Here is a 16,324-nt window from a genome sequence, read left to right on the forward strand (position 1 = left end):
GTGTTATCCACAGGGAAGGAGTTGGCATATGGTTTAATATGACTTATTTGGTGTGCTACCACCATTAATGTGGACATTTTCTTAAAAGTTGTTGTGGTAACATGGGTGTGGTTTAAAGTAGGTGTGGTTTAAAAATCATGGAGTGTTCAACACTGTCTTCCATTACTGGCCCTTCACCACGCAGGCCAGAGTAATTCCGGCGCTTGGTACCACAGAAGTTGGACATCATTAGGCTAGGACATGTCAGTGATACTGCGTATATCCTCTGGTAAGGGGCTTCTTTGGCTTACACAAAATTAGAAATATGTGAAAATACTTGGTCATCCTCCTATAGTTACAATAATATCCAGTACAACATGTGTTCATCTCAAATCATACAATAATTAACTAGTACTAGCTAGAGCAGCAAATAGGCATTCAGTGCATTCACCTTGGGCATGGGCATGTCCCATCAAGTCCTTTGGGAGTCTTTCAAGGGAACAAGGCTATGGTTTGGAAACTTCTGGACGAACATCAGTTAAACAAGCAGCCGATGTCTACAAACAGTGAAGAACTACATCAGCTTGTGTTCAGATTCACTGACAATGCCATTTTTTTTAAATTCTCCCCTAGCTTATATTAAGACAAATGTGGAGTAAAATGTTTGTTTATGCCAAAAAAAAACCCTGTCAAACTTCAAATCACAATTGTCTACACTTTTTTTTTTCCCCTCCAAATTTATTTTTAATTGAATTAATGGAATTCTGCCTTAATCTTAATCTTGAAGTTAAATATATAACTCAAAAACCATATTCACACAATGGATTGAGGCTTTTTGTAATTGACTTTCTTTTAACTCCAATAATAATTTTAGCCCAATTTCAGTTTGCTCCACTTTCAGGAACTCCCCCCAGTGTTAATAATCAAAGGTGTCACTAGAGCATTAGCTTATCTGAATATTTGCTGATGGCTTATAGCATCACAATCAGTGTTCACACACAGTTCCTACAAGACAAGGTCATCACAATGAGTCCAGATAGACAAGATCAGATAGACAAGCACATCAGCTATTGTGTACAATTACCAGAGGAGCAAAATATTTATTAGTATCCTCACAATCCACTCTAGTGGACATAGAAGAAATACTACTATAGAAAGTAAAAATCTTGCCCATTGTATCACTAACCTTTCTACTATACATATGAGAGACACCACACTGCAACAAATAAGGCTGAGTCCAGATTAGGCAACATACATCCATGAGGGTGACTTTTATGTTTGGGAAAGTTAGTCAGGTCTGGTGTTTTGACTGCAGTCTGGCAAAAACAGCAGCAGTAAAAATACTTATTTTTGACTAACAGCTTCAGCCTGAATCACACAAATTGGTCATCATTATGTGTGCTTCAGGCAATGTATTACCAATAAATTATAACCTTAACATGTGAAGAGGGCTGTTTCAGTCACTGCTGGTTTTCATTAGATGACCGCCAAAATGCTCCATATGAAATAGGCCTAAGGCAATGATCCTAATTTTGGGGGAGCATTGGGCATTGGCCTGAGGGACATGGCAATCAAAGACTAATGTATGCAGGGACAAACCCTTGCATGTTTATTTGCAGTTTTGCAATGTTTTGGGAACGAAACATTGCACAACTGTTCTCTTTAAGCAGTCGCTTAACTATATCATGTAACAGCATATTTCTTAAGCAACAGAATAGAAGTGGGACAAAAAAAGATACTCACCAGGGACACACTGAGTAAAATAAAATTCTAGCTGCATGCTTTACTATCACCCCTCTGAAAACCATTCCTGATTTCACATTTTAACCTTTAGCATAGAGACAACAGTAAGATATCTTCCTCCAGTGTCATTCACAATTGGGAAAGGGATAAAAATACCGTCTTCAGTGAAATTTGAAACTAATTGCATATTTTGCCACACTATTGGGTTGACTGTGCCTCTGGAGTCCAAGTTAATATCCTCTCAATCTCAGTGTGCACCCCCACCTCAGGTGCATGGAGTAATCATCAAAATTGGAGTTACTGAGAGAAAGGACAACACTGCAGTACTAGCTTCTGAAACTCGTGTTTTTATTCCACAACATGTTTCGGGCCCCAAGGCCCTTTATCAAGTGTGGAATAAAAACACGAGTTTCAGCAGCTAGTACTGCAGTGTTGTCCTTTCTCTCAGTAACTCCAATTTTGATAATTGCATATTTTACCTAGAGGTTGGTCATCTTAATGTTATCAGTGGAGAACTACATGGAGAATGTGGGAGTTTGTTGTCAGCACTATAAATCAGTACTTCAGTGTGATACAAACTGTGGCATTTTGCAAAGTTTGGCACAGTTTTGCTGTGAAATTCCACAGCTAAAAATTGTTTACTTGTAGGATAAGCCAGCTGTTGTAACAGAGAATGTTATTTGCAATGCACCTTGGAAATCTGTGTGTCAGGAAGACAAATTAGTGTATGTTTGGCACAGGTTTCAAATTGCTTAAAATATTTTATTCAGAAATGGAAGTTACCTTATTATATATAAAGTTGGTCTTCATGTGCTATTTCTTCTTATAGTTTTTTATAATATTTAATTTATGTTGTGACATCTGTCATGGACACCTACAGTTAAAAACCATTTGCCCTGTTAGGCTACAATTTTATTCTCTTTCTATTCAGGTCCTCTCATATTTATTCAAAACACTGGTTGCTAGTCTAAATGGAACTTTGCAACCAGATAGCTGCTGAAAATCCATACTGGACCCAGACCAACGTGAACTTCATAAAGGAGCCACCAAGGTTTTGGACAAAACTACTCATAGCCTAAAACAAATAAAACAAAACAGGCATCTGTTTTGGCAACTAGTGTGGCAAAATTAGTTTTGGTTTATAGAAAAGGTGCAGCAGAGCAACAATCTGATCTCAACAAATGCTACAAAAATATACAGGGTATGCAGGACATTGTAGCCTCACGCACTTCTTTAAAACAAAATCACGTTGATAAACGAAAACCAGAGCGGATGTGAGTCAAAAATACACAAGTTACTGGAGTAAGAGTGATGACGGATATGATGTAATATTGGTAACTTTATGTTGAAGCAGAAACGCACTAGTGATGGCGGAAGTAGCGCTGCTGCTACCCGTGATGGCGGAAGTGCTGGAGGAGAAGATGAAGCTGGACCCGGAGCGTAGTCGCTATCCGCATTGTATAGTGTGGACCCCGATACCAGTTTTAACGTAAGCACGTGTCGGGACCTATTTATTCCCCTGTGTATTTTAAACATGTCTAATAGTTCTGTTCTGTGAATATTTTTTTTATCGGAAACACAAATATAAAAACAAATACACTAAATGTGTAATATGCGCTTTTGGGCTCTTTAGTCTTTGTTTCATAGCAATTTCCGGCAGCTGGAAGGCTAAAAGGCTGAATAACAATTGTTTATTTGTGTGTGTTCCTTTACATGCTCTGACAGAACACAACATCACTCGTCTTGGATTTAAACATGCTTTCATTGGGAATAGAGAGCATAATTCACCTTCCTATAAAAATGTAGTGTATTTAAAAATTATTTGATGGAGTTTGATTTATTTCACAATGGCATATGATTATCCTGCTGCCCTTCTCAGTAGAATTACATTGGGACAGATTACATGGCGATCTGAACATTTAACTATATATTTTTTAATAAAATAGCTCAACTCCATATGAGTACAATGGGCAACCAATGGTTAAAATATATATATATATATATATATATAAATATAATTTTTTTTTTTTTTTTTTTTTTTATATATATATTTCAGGCACTCACAACTATGTCTGGAAAATTGTCTGGGAATTGCACTTGTTCCTACAAAATTTGAAGCATTACATCTGCCAGTTTTCTTACAAACTAAAAGAAATAACTAATGCCCAGACAGTATACATAGCCTGTCAGTCTGTCCTTCCAAAATGTAGCTTTTAGTGGGCAAGCTCTGAAGGACTTTGAAACATTTTATATTGCAAAATTTACTTTTAAAGGGGGTGTTCAACTCCTAAACATTGGTTCAGTTCTTTTCACATTATTCAGCAGAATATTTTTTTTAGTTTTCCAAGATTAAGGCTTAATTTTCCTGTCTCTGGTGTTTTAGTCTGGCAGCTCAGTAATCCGAGTGCAGATTCAGATTCTACATTAGTTGATACAGCAGGATCTGTGGAATATTAGCAACTATTTGTATCAATTTTAACAGCTGCCTTTAAAGGATAAGTAAACCTTAAAAATAAGTGAATGTAAAATAACATATTATATAACATATTAAAGTTAACTTGAAGTTATACCACTGCTTTAAGCTTTTTAGCACCACATGGTGTTCAATGTCTGATGTATGGTAACTCCTATATTGAAGGGCCTGACAATGGATATCCCATGGTTGCTTTTCAATCTGCCTTTTTTCTTTCTAAATGCACAGCAAAGAGACATCAATATAAATACCTACATCCATATAGATGAGGTCCCTATTATACATACAGACACAAGGCACCAAATACATTTTTAATTGTCCACCTTTCCACTGCTTTAGTCTTTTCTCCTAAACAGTTTTGTTGTTCTCCGTTATCTTTCTTTGTTTGTCCCCCTTCTCCCATTCTTTTTTCTCCTTCTTTCGCCCTTCAATACTTTGCTTCTATTTGCTTTTCTTCTTACCTCACTTTCTCTTATTTAACCTTTTTCTGGCTCCCTCCTCTTTTTACATTCTCCTTCCTCTGACCTCAGTCTTTCCATTTCCCCTTCTGTTTTTCTTTTTCCTGTCCCGCAAATCTATTTCCTTTCTCACTTTTCCTTTTAGACATTCCCTTTCCTTCTCCTTTGTGTTCTTCTAATCTTTGTTTTCAGACCAATTTTATGCCTTTTCTTCCACATCTTTTTAAGGCTCTCCTTTTCTCTAATTTTTTTGTGATGGTTCAAGGTTTCTTTTCTGTCCTTTCCTTGTTTCCCCAGGGGATTCCTGTTTTTTTAAAATTGTGTTCATTGCAAACTATGTTCAAGAACTGCTGTTTTTTTCCAGCTTTTTTTCTCAAGAACCATTGTATTTACTTTGACTCTTCCTCTTGCTCCTAGATGGTTATTTCCATTTATTGGCCACATGGGGATTTGTACATCATCAGGTGTGATCCGAGACTTCGCTGGACCTTACTATGTGTCTGTGAGTCATGTACACATTATGTTCAAGTGTAAACAGGCAGAAGAAAATCTCCCAGAAATTACACATATAAAAATGTTTCTACAAAAGCATAGGCACTTGACTTACTTTTTACTGCATAACCAATCATGGTATTTAATTTTTTGTCATTTTTAATTTCAAGGCACTGAGCTAGAAATTCTCTTTAAATGTGATATTCCAGTATGTTTAAAAAAAAAATCTAAAGTAAAATAGAACAACCTGAGGTATGCTATATGCATCCCTATGTTGTGGAAGCTCTTAGTTTATATAGGTAAAATCATACCTCCCAACATTTAGGAGACAAAATTGGGACAAAAAGATTTTGCGTCTACGTTTTTTGACCATGCCCATTTTGTGGCCACACCCCCTAATTACCATGTTCATTTTACATAATTCGGCAGGTTATGAAAATTTGAGCACATTTCTGTGGTTTTTATATGTTATTACAGTTTTGCAAATGAAGGTGAATTGCCCTTTAAGCTGTGAGTAATAAGTTCTAATCTTATCAAATTGTCACAAAAGTATGTCAAGTAACTATTCTGGGCTGTCTGCCAAGACTCAATTAAGTTAGAAACTTTGTATCTGTTTCTGGCTATTCAGTGTAGCAGATCAAAGAGAAACCTGGGACTTAGTACAAATCCTTGACAACGGGTTGAGCTGTCAAAAGTGGGACTGTCCCGCTCAAAACGGGACAGTTGGGAGGTATGGGTTAAACAACAATGAGATGACTGCCTTACTATTGACTATTACTAGCGAATAACTAACTAAAATGTAAATTTTGTAGATAAAAACCACCATTAATGATTATTATTCAGTCTGTGAACAGCTATGCAAATAAGACTAAAGAGCAACTAATAAATGTTGGGCATATTTGGAAATACAATATCCATGTGTTTTTATGTCCCAGGTAGATACTTTTACTACAACAAACTGCCCAGATTCTGTCTGGGAAAACAATGTTCTTTAAAAGTCTCTTCAAAGAAGGAGACATTCAGCATAGGGATTAAAGGGAACATCAACCAAAAAATAACATTTTGCCTAGTAAAATAAACTTTTCAATATACATGCATTACAAATTTTCAGTGGTATTAAAGTTAATTGTAAATGTAATTGCATTTCTGTTCTCTGTCCTGGTAGCTCTGACTTTGAAACAATGCAACAGCAGCCAGCCAAAGGAGAGATGATTTTTGTAACAGCCAAGAGCAGAAAAAGGAATACACTAGCACAGTTTTTACTAGCAATTACATTAAAAATACCGTTAAAAATTTGTAATGAATGTATGTTGGAAAATTGTTTAGAATATACAGTGGAGCTGACCTGGAGCCAGAAACGAAACTACAAGACATATGACACGCACCTAAATAGTAATTACAAATAGTAATTTATATAGAACTGCATATAACTAAATTTTTGGCACACACAGTAATCTGTATCCTGAATTCTTCTTACTTAAGTGGAATTGACCACCAGATGTCCACACACAATGCTGCCATCTGTTCAGAAACCTGTTCCATGCTTTTTTTTGTAGATTGCCAAATTAGTGTTCTTTTAATTCTGAGTTTTATTAAAAGTTTTCATACAGAAAAGACATAAGAAATAGGAGGTTGTGCTTCAAAGCCCTGTGCTTTTAACAGGCATAGGCAGGTAGGAAGCAAAACATACAGCCACTAGTTAATGCATGATGTATAATGCAATAACTACAAACATGCAAAACATTTCTCACGTGAGTGGGGAAGACTATGTGTAAAACAAAAAACAAAACAGTGATCCATATATTTTGTATATTCTAAAGCCTTTGGTCAAATGTAAGACCTATACTAGGACAGGGTAAATACAGATGGGCACTAGTCAGGTAGGAATAAGGCTGTGAAATAATTTAGGAGACGCTCCCATACACAGAGCACATGGTGGACTGAGACAGCACCTATTTGTGCTCATCATATTCCTTAAATAAAAAACACCTAAACCACATATCGCTGAAGGTGAAGCAGATGTTTACCTTCCAGATATATATCTAAAATATATATATCTATAAGAGAGAGTATTCTTTGGCATGGAGCATATTTGCTGTGTTCCACACTACAAAACTGCACATGAACTTTTTACCAAAACCAGTCTTATTGATCCCTCAGGCCCTCTAACAAACTGACTAACTTGCTATTCAAAAAGGCTCTGTAAAACACACGTTTTTGCTTTAAAACAGTTAACTCTTGTATAAGAAGCAGAGTACAGACATATGGGGCGCAGCCATCTTACCCACATCTTACAAATTGGCATAATGGTTTGAGTGCAGTGCTCGTCTTGAGTAATGTTCAGCTGAAGTGTTGACTTGTATTGTGTATGCTTTTTAGATTATTTTAAACACTGTGGTTTGATGTGTTGCCACTGTGCAGAAATAAACATCTGTTTAACCCTAAAACGTCCTTTCTGATTATAGGAGGACTGTATGGCCTTTGGAAAACCAGTAAAGTGAGTATTAGATGCTTCCCTCTACCAATCTACTTCCCTTCTGTATTCCTACCACTCTATTCTCACTTTTCTCTTTAGGTACTGGCAACTGGACCCCAGTCTTATTCTTGCCAGTGGTTCTAATCCATGGGACACAGCTGTTCATGAAGCTTCTGAGGAGTATAAGCATCACATGGTGAGCATTGGTTTATGTTGCAACATCAGAAAATCCTGTATTTATAGCTTGAAATGGTACAGATATGTAACTGACATAACAGAAATGCTTTTGCAGTTTGAAAAGTATTGAGAATAGAGCAGAAGACTTCTATCCAAGTTGTACAAAACAAACAGAATCACTGGCACACGTGGCAATTCAAGTGCCGGGTTACCCCGTGCTCTTTATTGTGCGGACGTGCAACGTTTCGGGGTAACAACCCCTTTATCAAGCATACTAAAAAAGACCAAAATGCAAGTATATATCATGTGATCAATTAACATGTTTAGCATAATTAATAAAGTGACCAGCCCCTAAGGGTTCATACAAAATAGTAAAACATTCTTAAAATCCTTGTGAAAGTGTCCAAGCAGATGACATTGTAGTGAAGAGTAAAAGGTTTCGTATATGCAACAAATGTATCAAAGTGTCCATTTGTGGAAAAAATGTGTCGCTTGTTCAACAGTTACAACATTGTTGCATCTATAAAAGAATAAAAGATGTACTGATAACAAGCTCCTTGTGCTAAAATTTCTTATGACAATGTGTTATAAACCAATACAAATTTACAAAATATACATAATTAAAACCAGGTTAAAAAACATTAAGCTACACTCTAACCCTGCTAATAAGGGAAATTTAATTACCTGTCCCTGGGGTATACAAGATTGTTCTTATCTGAAAAATTTTTTTTGAAAAAAGAGCATTAATCATTCTGATCCAATTTTCAACATGAATTAACTTCTCATAGGGCAGCTGAAAAGAATACCGTAATGAATTATAAATAACAGGATAAATTATATTCTTCATTGAGACCCCTGGGGCTTCTGGATTGGAGGAGCCATATCCAAAAGCATTCTCTTTGGAGCAATCTACATTTCTTTTCTTGCCCTTGCTGAACGATGACCTTCTCTAAAATTTGCCATCTCAACTGCGCTATCTGATGGCCCTGCTCGAAAAAATGCTTTGCTAATAGTGTTTCCTTTTTCATTATTTTGGTTGTATCTTGTTCCTTATTTTTACTTCCCTGAGGAATGGGTACCAATGGTTTGTAATTTCTGATCGTGCTCTTATGCTCATTGAGCCTAACTTTTATGGATCTTGATGTCTGCCCAATGTATGCCAATCCACATGGGCATTTCAAGCAATAAACAACTTCACTGCTATCACAAGTGAAGCAGCCTTTTATTATATGTTTTGATCCTTTCTGTGGATGTGTGACATAGTTACCCTGTATAATACTATTACAATTCCCGCAATTTCTACAGGGGAATGTCCCATGAAGCTGTGTTTTATCTGGAAAATTACCTCTTAGATTTCCTTTCTTATCTGGTTTTATGTAGTCTCCAATACTTCTCCCGCGTCTGTAGGAGAACAAGGGAGGCTGTCGGAATAAATGACCATGTTTGGGGTCTGAACTTAGTATCCCCCAATATTTTAGAATAATCCTTCGGTGTGCTTTTGAATTTTTATCATATGAGGATACATACGGTATTCTTTGTGATTTATTAACAATCGGGGCTTTTCTAGTAAGTAACTGTTCTCTAGACAATCCTTTAACCTCTTCCTTGCATAAATTCAAATGTGCTTTATCATAACCTTTTTCCAGAAATTTGCCCATCATTTTCTCTGATTCACATTCATATAGATCATCATTCGAAGTAATTCTTTTAACCCTTAAAAATTGACTTTTGGGCAAACCTCGAATCAGACCAGGTGGATGAAAAGATGTGGATTTAAGTAAGTTATTGCGATCAGTGGGTTTTGTATAGACAGTGGTAACCAATTTTCCATCTAAGTATGTTACATTTACATCCAAAAAATGAATTTCCGAATTACTCATTTCCATGGTAAATTTAATGGTAGGATGTACTTCATTAAGATATATTAAAAAGTCACCCAGAGATTCCTTTGTTCCAGTCCACAAAAAGAACGTGTCATCCACATAACGCATATATGCTTTAATGTATTGAGAAAACTGTTCATTGGCAAAGATATAGGTCTGTTCGAAGTTGTCCATAAATATATTTGCATAGGCAGGTGCCATGTTGGCACCCATGGCACAGCCTTGCATCTGGATATAGAAATCTTTTTTAAATTGGAAATAGTTATTCTGTAATACGCTTTCCAACAGGTTGCAAATAAAACCAATCATGTGATTGGGAAGGGCACCCTTACTAAGATATGTGCGAATGCTTTCTACTCCTTCCCCATGTGGGATTGAAGTATAAAGGTCTTTCACGTCGAGTGAACATAAGAAAAATTCTCCTGTCGGTAAAATGATATTTCTCAATCTATTTAGAAAATCGGTAGTATCAAGCAAGCAAGGGTTAAGGGTTGGTAACACCTCCTGTAAAAATGTATCTATATACATAGCAACTGGTTGCCAAATAGACCCAATGTTAGACACTATAGGCCGCCCTGGTGGATTAGTGGGATGTTTATGTATTTTGGGAAGAAAATACACAATTGGTACCTTAGGATTAGCAGTAGTTAATGTTTCACAGAGCGAATCACTTATTAACCCTTCCATCACCATTGAATGTAAGAAGATTTTGAGTTCGTTAAGAAACTTCAAAGTGGGATCAGAAAATAACATTTTGTAATGGGCTTTGTTCTCAAGTTGGCGTTTTGCTTCCGCCTCATAATCACATGCATTTAAAATCACAGTGCCTCCACCTTTATCTGCTTTCATAATGGTGATGTCAGAATTCTGTTGTAATGTCTTAAGTGCAGCCTTTTCGTTTTTCAATAAATTGTTAGTATGTTCCCTTTTTGTTTTAAGAGACAAGCGGTTAATTTCAGTAGAGACTACAGCCTCAAAGGCGTCAATACAAGGATAATTTCCAGGGGGCATAAATTTACTTTTCTTGCCTAGTTTATTTTTCAAACTTAACAACTTCGGGTCTTGCCTATATGCATCATTTTTATCAGCAAAAAATACTTTAAGTTTTAACGAACGCAAAAACTTAAATAAGTCCACAGAAACATTGAATGCAGGGGTTAGAAAAGACGGAACAAACCCCAAACCTTTCTCTAAAACAGTCAGTTCGCAGGTATTCAGTTCGTATGTAGACAGATTAAACACCGATGTTACCTGTGGTACTGTCCCTTGTACTTGCTCCTGTATATGCCGCTTTGTCTGCCTCTGCCCCCTCCGGATCTTCCGATATGTCTTGTCTGGCCTCCTCCTAAAAAAGGAACCGCAGGCTGTTGCTGGGAAGAGGCTGGTGTAGTAAACCCGCCATCCGCGCTGTCTACTGACGAGGGGCTGGTCACTTTATTAATTATGCTAAACATGTTAATTGATCACATGATATATACTTGCATTTTGGTCTTTTTTAGTATGCTTGATAAAGGGGTTGTTACCCCGAAACGTTGCACGTCCGCACAATAAAGAGCACGGGGTAACCCGGCACTTGAATTGCCACGTGTGCCAGTGATTCTGTTTGTTTTGTACGTATTCCTGGGGGTTGCCGTGCCCTCTACACTGTGCACCGGGCTCAAACTGCCAAACTGTGAGGAGAGTGTGCGCTGCTTCATCCGAGTTCCTTCTATCCAAGTTGCCCACTTTTTGGCTTTCAGACTATTGCCGCTCCCATTCACCACCTAAAGGCCAGTCCCACAGTATATGGGTCTATGGCAGTTGTCCCCAATATGTTGCTCACCAAGCCCTTGCTCCCAGTGGCCTTAAAGTAGTTCCTTTTAAAAACCATTTGTACAGCCAAACAGTCTCCTTAGGCTGCCAATCCACACAGGGCAACTGAATAGCCACTCATATTCTTTATTTGGCATCCCCAGGAACTTTTTTCATGCTTATGTTGCTCCCCATCTCTTTTTACATTTGAATGTGGCTTATGTGCTTAATTGCTTCCAGTGTGTTCGGCAAATATACTGAATTTACAATCCTATCAGCTCTAATGTAAATTTCTGGTGGTAAAACTTATGAATTACATAGTATCCTGAAATTACCTAGCAAGGACATTTCAGGCTACTACGTTTTGCGTATGTTTTTTACAGCTTTCTACATTATAAGCAAAATCAGTGCCCCTAGTAGAAACTTGATTCAGCAACTGGTCTGATTGTTTTTTTTTTTCCCCTGAGACAAATTGGAAAATAATGTAAATGACAAGAGAATTTACTTTGACAGAAAGTTGACTTAAGTGTGTGGAGACCTTACAATGCAATTGATGCCTTTCACATGCAGTTTGTGCCCAGGGGAGCTACATTTCCATTGGTCCCTGTGTTAATCCTGCCCTTCAAGCTGTTACTTGCTGCATCTTATATTGTGCTTTTTTTCTCTCCACTCAGCACAACTTGTGTTGTGATAACTGTCACTCACACGTTGCTCTGGCTCTGAACTTAATGAAATACAACAACACCTCCTGGAACATGGTAAAACTATGCATTCTATGCCTTGTATACAGCAGATATATCAGGTAAGTTAATGTGCCTTGTGCTTTCCCGGTGCATAAGCAAATTACAGGGTCTGTGGATACATAATTATTATTTTCTATTTTATCATTCTTTAGCTTTGGCGCATTCCTGAAGACCTGGGTGCCTTTCATCTTGTTGGCTGGAGCAGTGATGACAGTGGTTCTCACTTTACACCTGCGCTGAGGCAGATAACTTATCTGTAATGGGGCATCAGCTCATGTTCCAAGATACTTGTAGTGTCATACTCTGGAACTAAGGCTGATCTAAAAGAGAGGACAATGCCTTTTCATTATGGAGTCCCCTGATAACATCACTCAGTTTCATAGAGACTTGCATGGAATATTATGGCAAATGTGTTCTTCTTGTTTTTAATTTTGTGGCTCAGACAGATGGTACTGCTTCTGTTCTGATCAGCAGACTGTAGGATACTGTATGAACAGTTGGTGTCATATCATGCCCATAAAATGCCCAGTGCAGTAAGTGGTATGCAATGAAAATTATGAAAATTCCTTCATTTTGAATACCTGCTACTAGAATATAGATCGACTTGCAGGGTTACTTCTGAAGGTGTACAAATAAATTCTGATAAAAAAAACACAAAATCATACTACATGTTATGTTTTTAATGCGTGAGCATAAATTCAGACCAGTATGCACTTTCTCTTATTACTGTTTCATGATTCCCCTTAATTAGTCTTTCAGTGGAAACACAAAAATAATTCATAATGGGGGAGGGATATGTTGGCTAAGAAAGGAGACCTAAAATATTTTTAAAGGGAAAATATATCCACCTTATTTACTTTCACATGGTTTATCTCAGCTCCTGTGTGCTCAACATATTCTTTCCCTCCTTCAGATGCAGTTTGTCCAACTTGAAGCCCACAGGTCAGATATGACACCCAATTGATTATTAATACCCCCAACTTTGCTTAAGGACTTTGTACACTTTTTATATCATTATATATTATTGAAATATAATCCTTGAACATGCAGTGTGACAACTCCAGGCTATGGGTGGTCGTGGGTGTAGGTTGAGTAGGACACAAGATGCTTTTAACAAATGAGGCTATTAATTGCAGCATTGCAACTTCAATGTCACATGTTTTTCTATGGCAGCTAGTCTGCACTTAACGATTTGGCCTGTGAAGGATGCCAGGGTTGGGGACTGGTACTTTAAACTTCCATGTGTAAAAAGACAAAGGATTGCATACACTGGCTGATAAAATCGGCTAAGTCAGTCCTTCCACGCCAAGTTGGCAGCATATTGGCCCATGTATGTGGCCACCAACAAGTAAGGACCACATTGGTTTGTTGATGGGGCCTTGTCCCTACAACCTGCATTCCCAGCATTATGGTCTGATGATTTGGCATGAGGACCAAACCGTCAGATCGCATATTGCCCAACTCGATGTGGGCATGTTGCGAAACATCTGCCTGTTTAAATCAGATTTTTTACATGTACAGCCAGCTTAACATTGTGTTCTTGGCAAATACCTTTGAAAGCCACCAAGGAACAACTACTGTCACAAATGCAGATGTGGGTTTGATTCTTTTTGTAAACCACTAAAGCAGATTTCACAGTTGGCCAATAATTTGGCATTCCAGTCAGGCTCTGAATTGTAATTGTATTAATCACAGCTAATACTGCTGGGTCAATGGGGTGCTATTTGGTAAGCATATGCCCAGTTTAGTCTGCAAATGGGATCTACAGAGTGCCCAGCTCTTACAATAGAACTTGGGGGGGTGACTGTATTGGGGAGAGCTAACCGCACAGAGGGTCTTGCTTTGTTTGCATCACAGAAGGGGTCACTAATTTGGGGAGGAACAGGGAATGAAGGCTGGCTACAATTAACATTTTATCAAATAAGGCATTAAGGTACATTTAAGCACTGATATAATTTGAAGATTTTTTTCTCCAAATAGTTCAATGCTCTTAGTGGTTGTATTCTTTCTTTAACTGCTTTTGGGAAAGGTTAGAATTTCTAAAGCTGCACAATGAGACGCTTGCTACATTGTTCCCATTGGACAGTGCACATATACTGCATCTCCAATCTTCCATTGTGAATTTTGTCTTGTAGAGCATCAGTAAGATTCAGAAATGGTAACACTGAGGGAGGATGAAGGCTAAGAATACTTAAGGGAGTCTAGCTAGTGAAGCAGTGCACTTTAAATAAGAGATTTCTTTGTAATTTTAGAAGAATCTGTTTGTAAGTAATATTACTGGCTTTCATATACACAGAACACACAAAGGAAGTTACACAAGAGAAGGGCAGGGAGTCCCTTCTGGTAATGGACAGAGATGATAAACGGATATTTTTATCCAACAAATGCTGTGCTTCCAAACAATTGTAGAGAAATACTGTGCTTCCATAAGTAATCCAATACTACTACAAAGATCTTCAGGAAATCTCCAGTACAGCACTTCCAGAAGAACTAGTTTGTTGGGGTTAATGATTGATCTGATATGGCCAGAACAGAGAAAGGCTTGCATCATTGCTTTGGGTCAAGTGGAGTTTTGTGCTAAGGATAGAAATCTCAATGAATGTATTGCTAAAGGGGGTTAATTATGAAACGTTTGTATTTAAGAGTTATGTCAGCTTTTTTAGACCTCGAATAAAATCACAACTGCAATGCTTTCTAATCTTTTTTGTGTCGACAATTGGGGGGAGGGACAAGTGGTGTCGGGGGAGGCTGGGTGATGTCTGGGGTGGGTGACATTGTGAGCGGGGCTGATTGCCATGCCATTAACTTCAATGTCCTGTCCAGATTTCCTAACCCCCCACCCACAAGCACATTTAAGACCATGTCCACCTTAATGATGGTAGCCCACCAAATAAATAAATAGTTGGTGTTCATTGCAAGGATATCACTCATATGGTTGCCACTTGCGGTTTTCACCTGAACAGTCCGGTTTTTGGAAGGACTGTTGGGATGAAAACCAGACAGATGGCAGCCCTATGAGTGATGAGTGATATCCTTGCAATTAACACCAACTATTTATTTATTTGGTGTGCTACCACCACTAAGGTGGACATGGTCTTAAAAGTGCTTGTTCAACATTGGCTTCCATTATCGGCCTTCAACCGTGTAGTCCAAAAAAACGCTGGCCCTCAGTCTCACAGAAGTTGGAAAGCACTAGGTTACACCATAAATAATACAACACAAAATAAGGCAATTGGGTGGCATAAAGGAAATACACAGCTTTAAAATTTTTAAAAAGCTGTTTATTTTACAACACTGTTGACACAATTTTTCCAGCATAAATCATTTTGCATAGCATAAATAGGTCCCTTTTTTTCATATCCTAATGATTTATTATCCATTGCTAAGGCCGTAGCCGCACCCATTCTTCAGTAATCTATCTACTGTGAACACCGCCATCGACCATCGAGACAGACCTGCTGGATTAGTGGTATGGACTCTCTTTTTATCCTCCTCACATTTTAAGCATTCTTAAAATCCTTTGACTGTATAACATAGGTTATTTTCCATGAGAGGCCATAAACCAGTCTCCTTGCTGTAAAGCATTTCAATCCCCCTTGTGCTAAAATGCTCGTGCCCTTGCTTACATTCTTAAAAAAGACATTTTCTTCTCAGCATAATTTCCAGAGGTAATACCAGAGGTTTCTAATCAGCATGAGTTCAAGAGTTCAATTTAAGAGATGTCTCTAGAATGTAATAAGGTCCCAATAGAGGTATATATTTGGTTTACTCGGCCTGTACATCCTCCTAGCTCTATCTATTTTTAGGTGACTTTTAGTCCTTGTACAGCAAAATTAATAATCTTCCTCCATGAGACCATTTGACATATGATATTTTTTTTACCAATGTATACATCAGCCTAAACAAAATCCATCTTGTAGCCTGAAAGGGGCAGTTCACCTCTAAGTTAACTTTTACTGTTGTATAGAATGGCTTAATCTAAGCATCTTTTCAATTGGCCTTCATTTTTTATTTTTTAAAATTATTTGTGTCTTTCCAGCTTTCAAATGGGGGGGAGGGTAACTGACCCCCATCTAAAAAACAAATGCTCTGTAATTTATTGTTATTGC

General features: G+C 37.6%; 1 protein-coding gene across 1 annotated transcript; it reads left to right on the forward strand.

Annotated features, from left to right (window-relative positions):
- The first annotated feature begins 3,033 nt into the window (after window positions 1-3,033).
- On the forward strand, window positions 3,034-14,903 carry tmem222.L (transmembrane protein 222 L homeolog). The gene is made up of 6 exons (XM_018246431.2): window positions 3,034-3,211; window positions 5,071-5,155; window positions 7,611-7,642; window positions 7,721-7,817; window positions 12,147-12,274; window positions 12,368-14,903. Exons 1-6 carry the CDS (start codon window positions 3,090-3,092, stop codon window positions 12,453-12,455), a joined length of 552 nt encoding a protein of 183 aa, XP_018101920.1. The 5' UTR covers window positions 3,034-3,089; the 3' UTR covers window positions 12,456-14,903.
- The last annotated feature ends 1,421 nt before the right edge of the window (window positions 14,904-16,324 follow it).

The sequence above is a fragment of the Xenopus laevis genome, chromosome 2L, assembly GCF_017654675.1.
Source record: "Xenopus laevis strain J_2021 chromosome 2L, Xenopus_laevis_v10.1, whole genome shotgun sequence".
Lineage (NCBI taxonomy): Eukaryota > Metazoa > Chordata > Amphibia > Anura > Pipidae > Xenopus > Xenopus laevis.

Bases quoted from the DNA above. Each gene is read 5' to 3' on its own strand.
- tmem222.L (XM_018246431.2), top strand. From the start codon at position 3,090: ATGGCGGAAGTAGCGCTGCTGCTACCCGTGATGGCGGAAGTGCTGGAG. The intron at 5,156-7,610 runs GTGAGTCATGTA...TTCTGATTATAG, and splicing joins CTGGACCTTACTATGTGTCT to GAGGACTGTATGGCCTTTGG. The intron at 7,643-7,720 runs GTGAGTATTAGA...TTTTCTCTTTAG, and splicing joins GCCTTTGGAAAACCAGTAAA to GTACTGGCAACTGGACCCCA.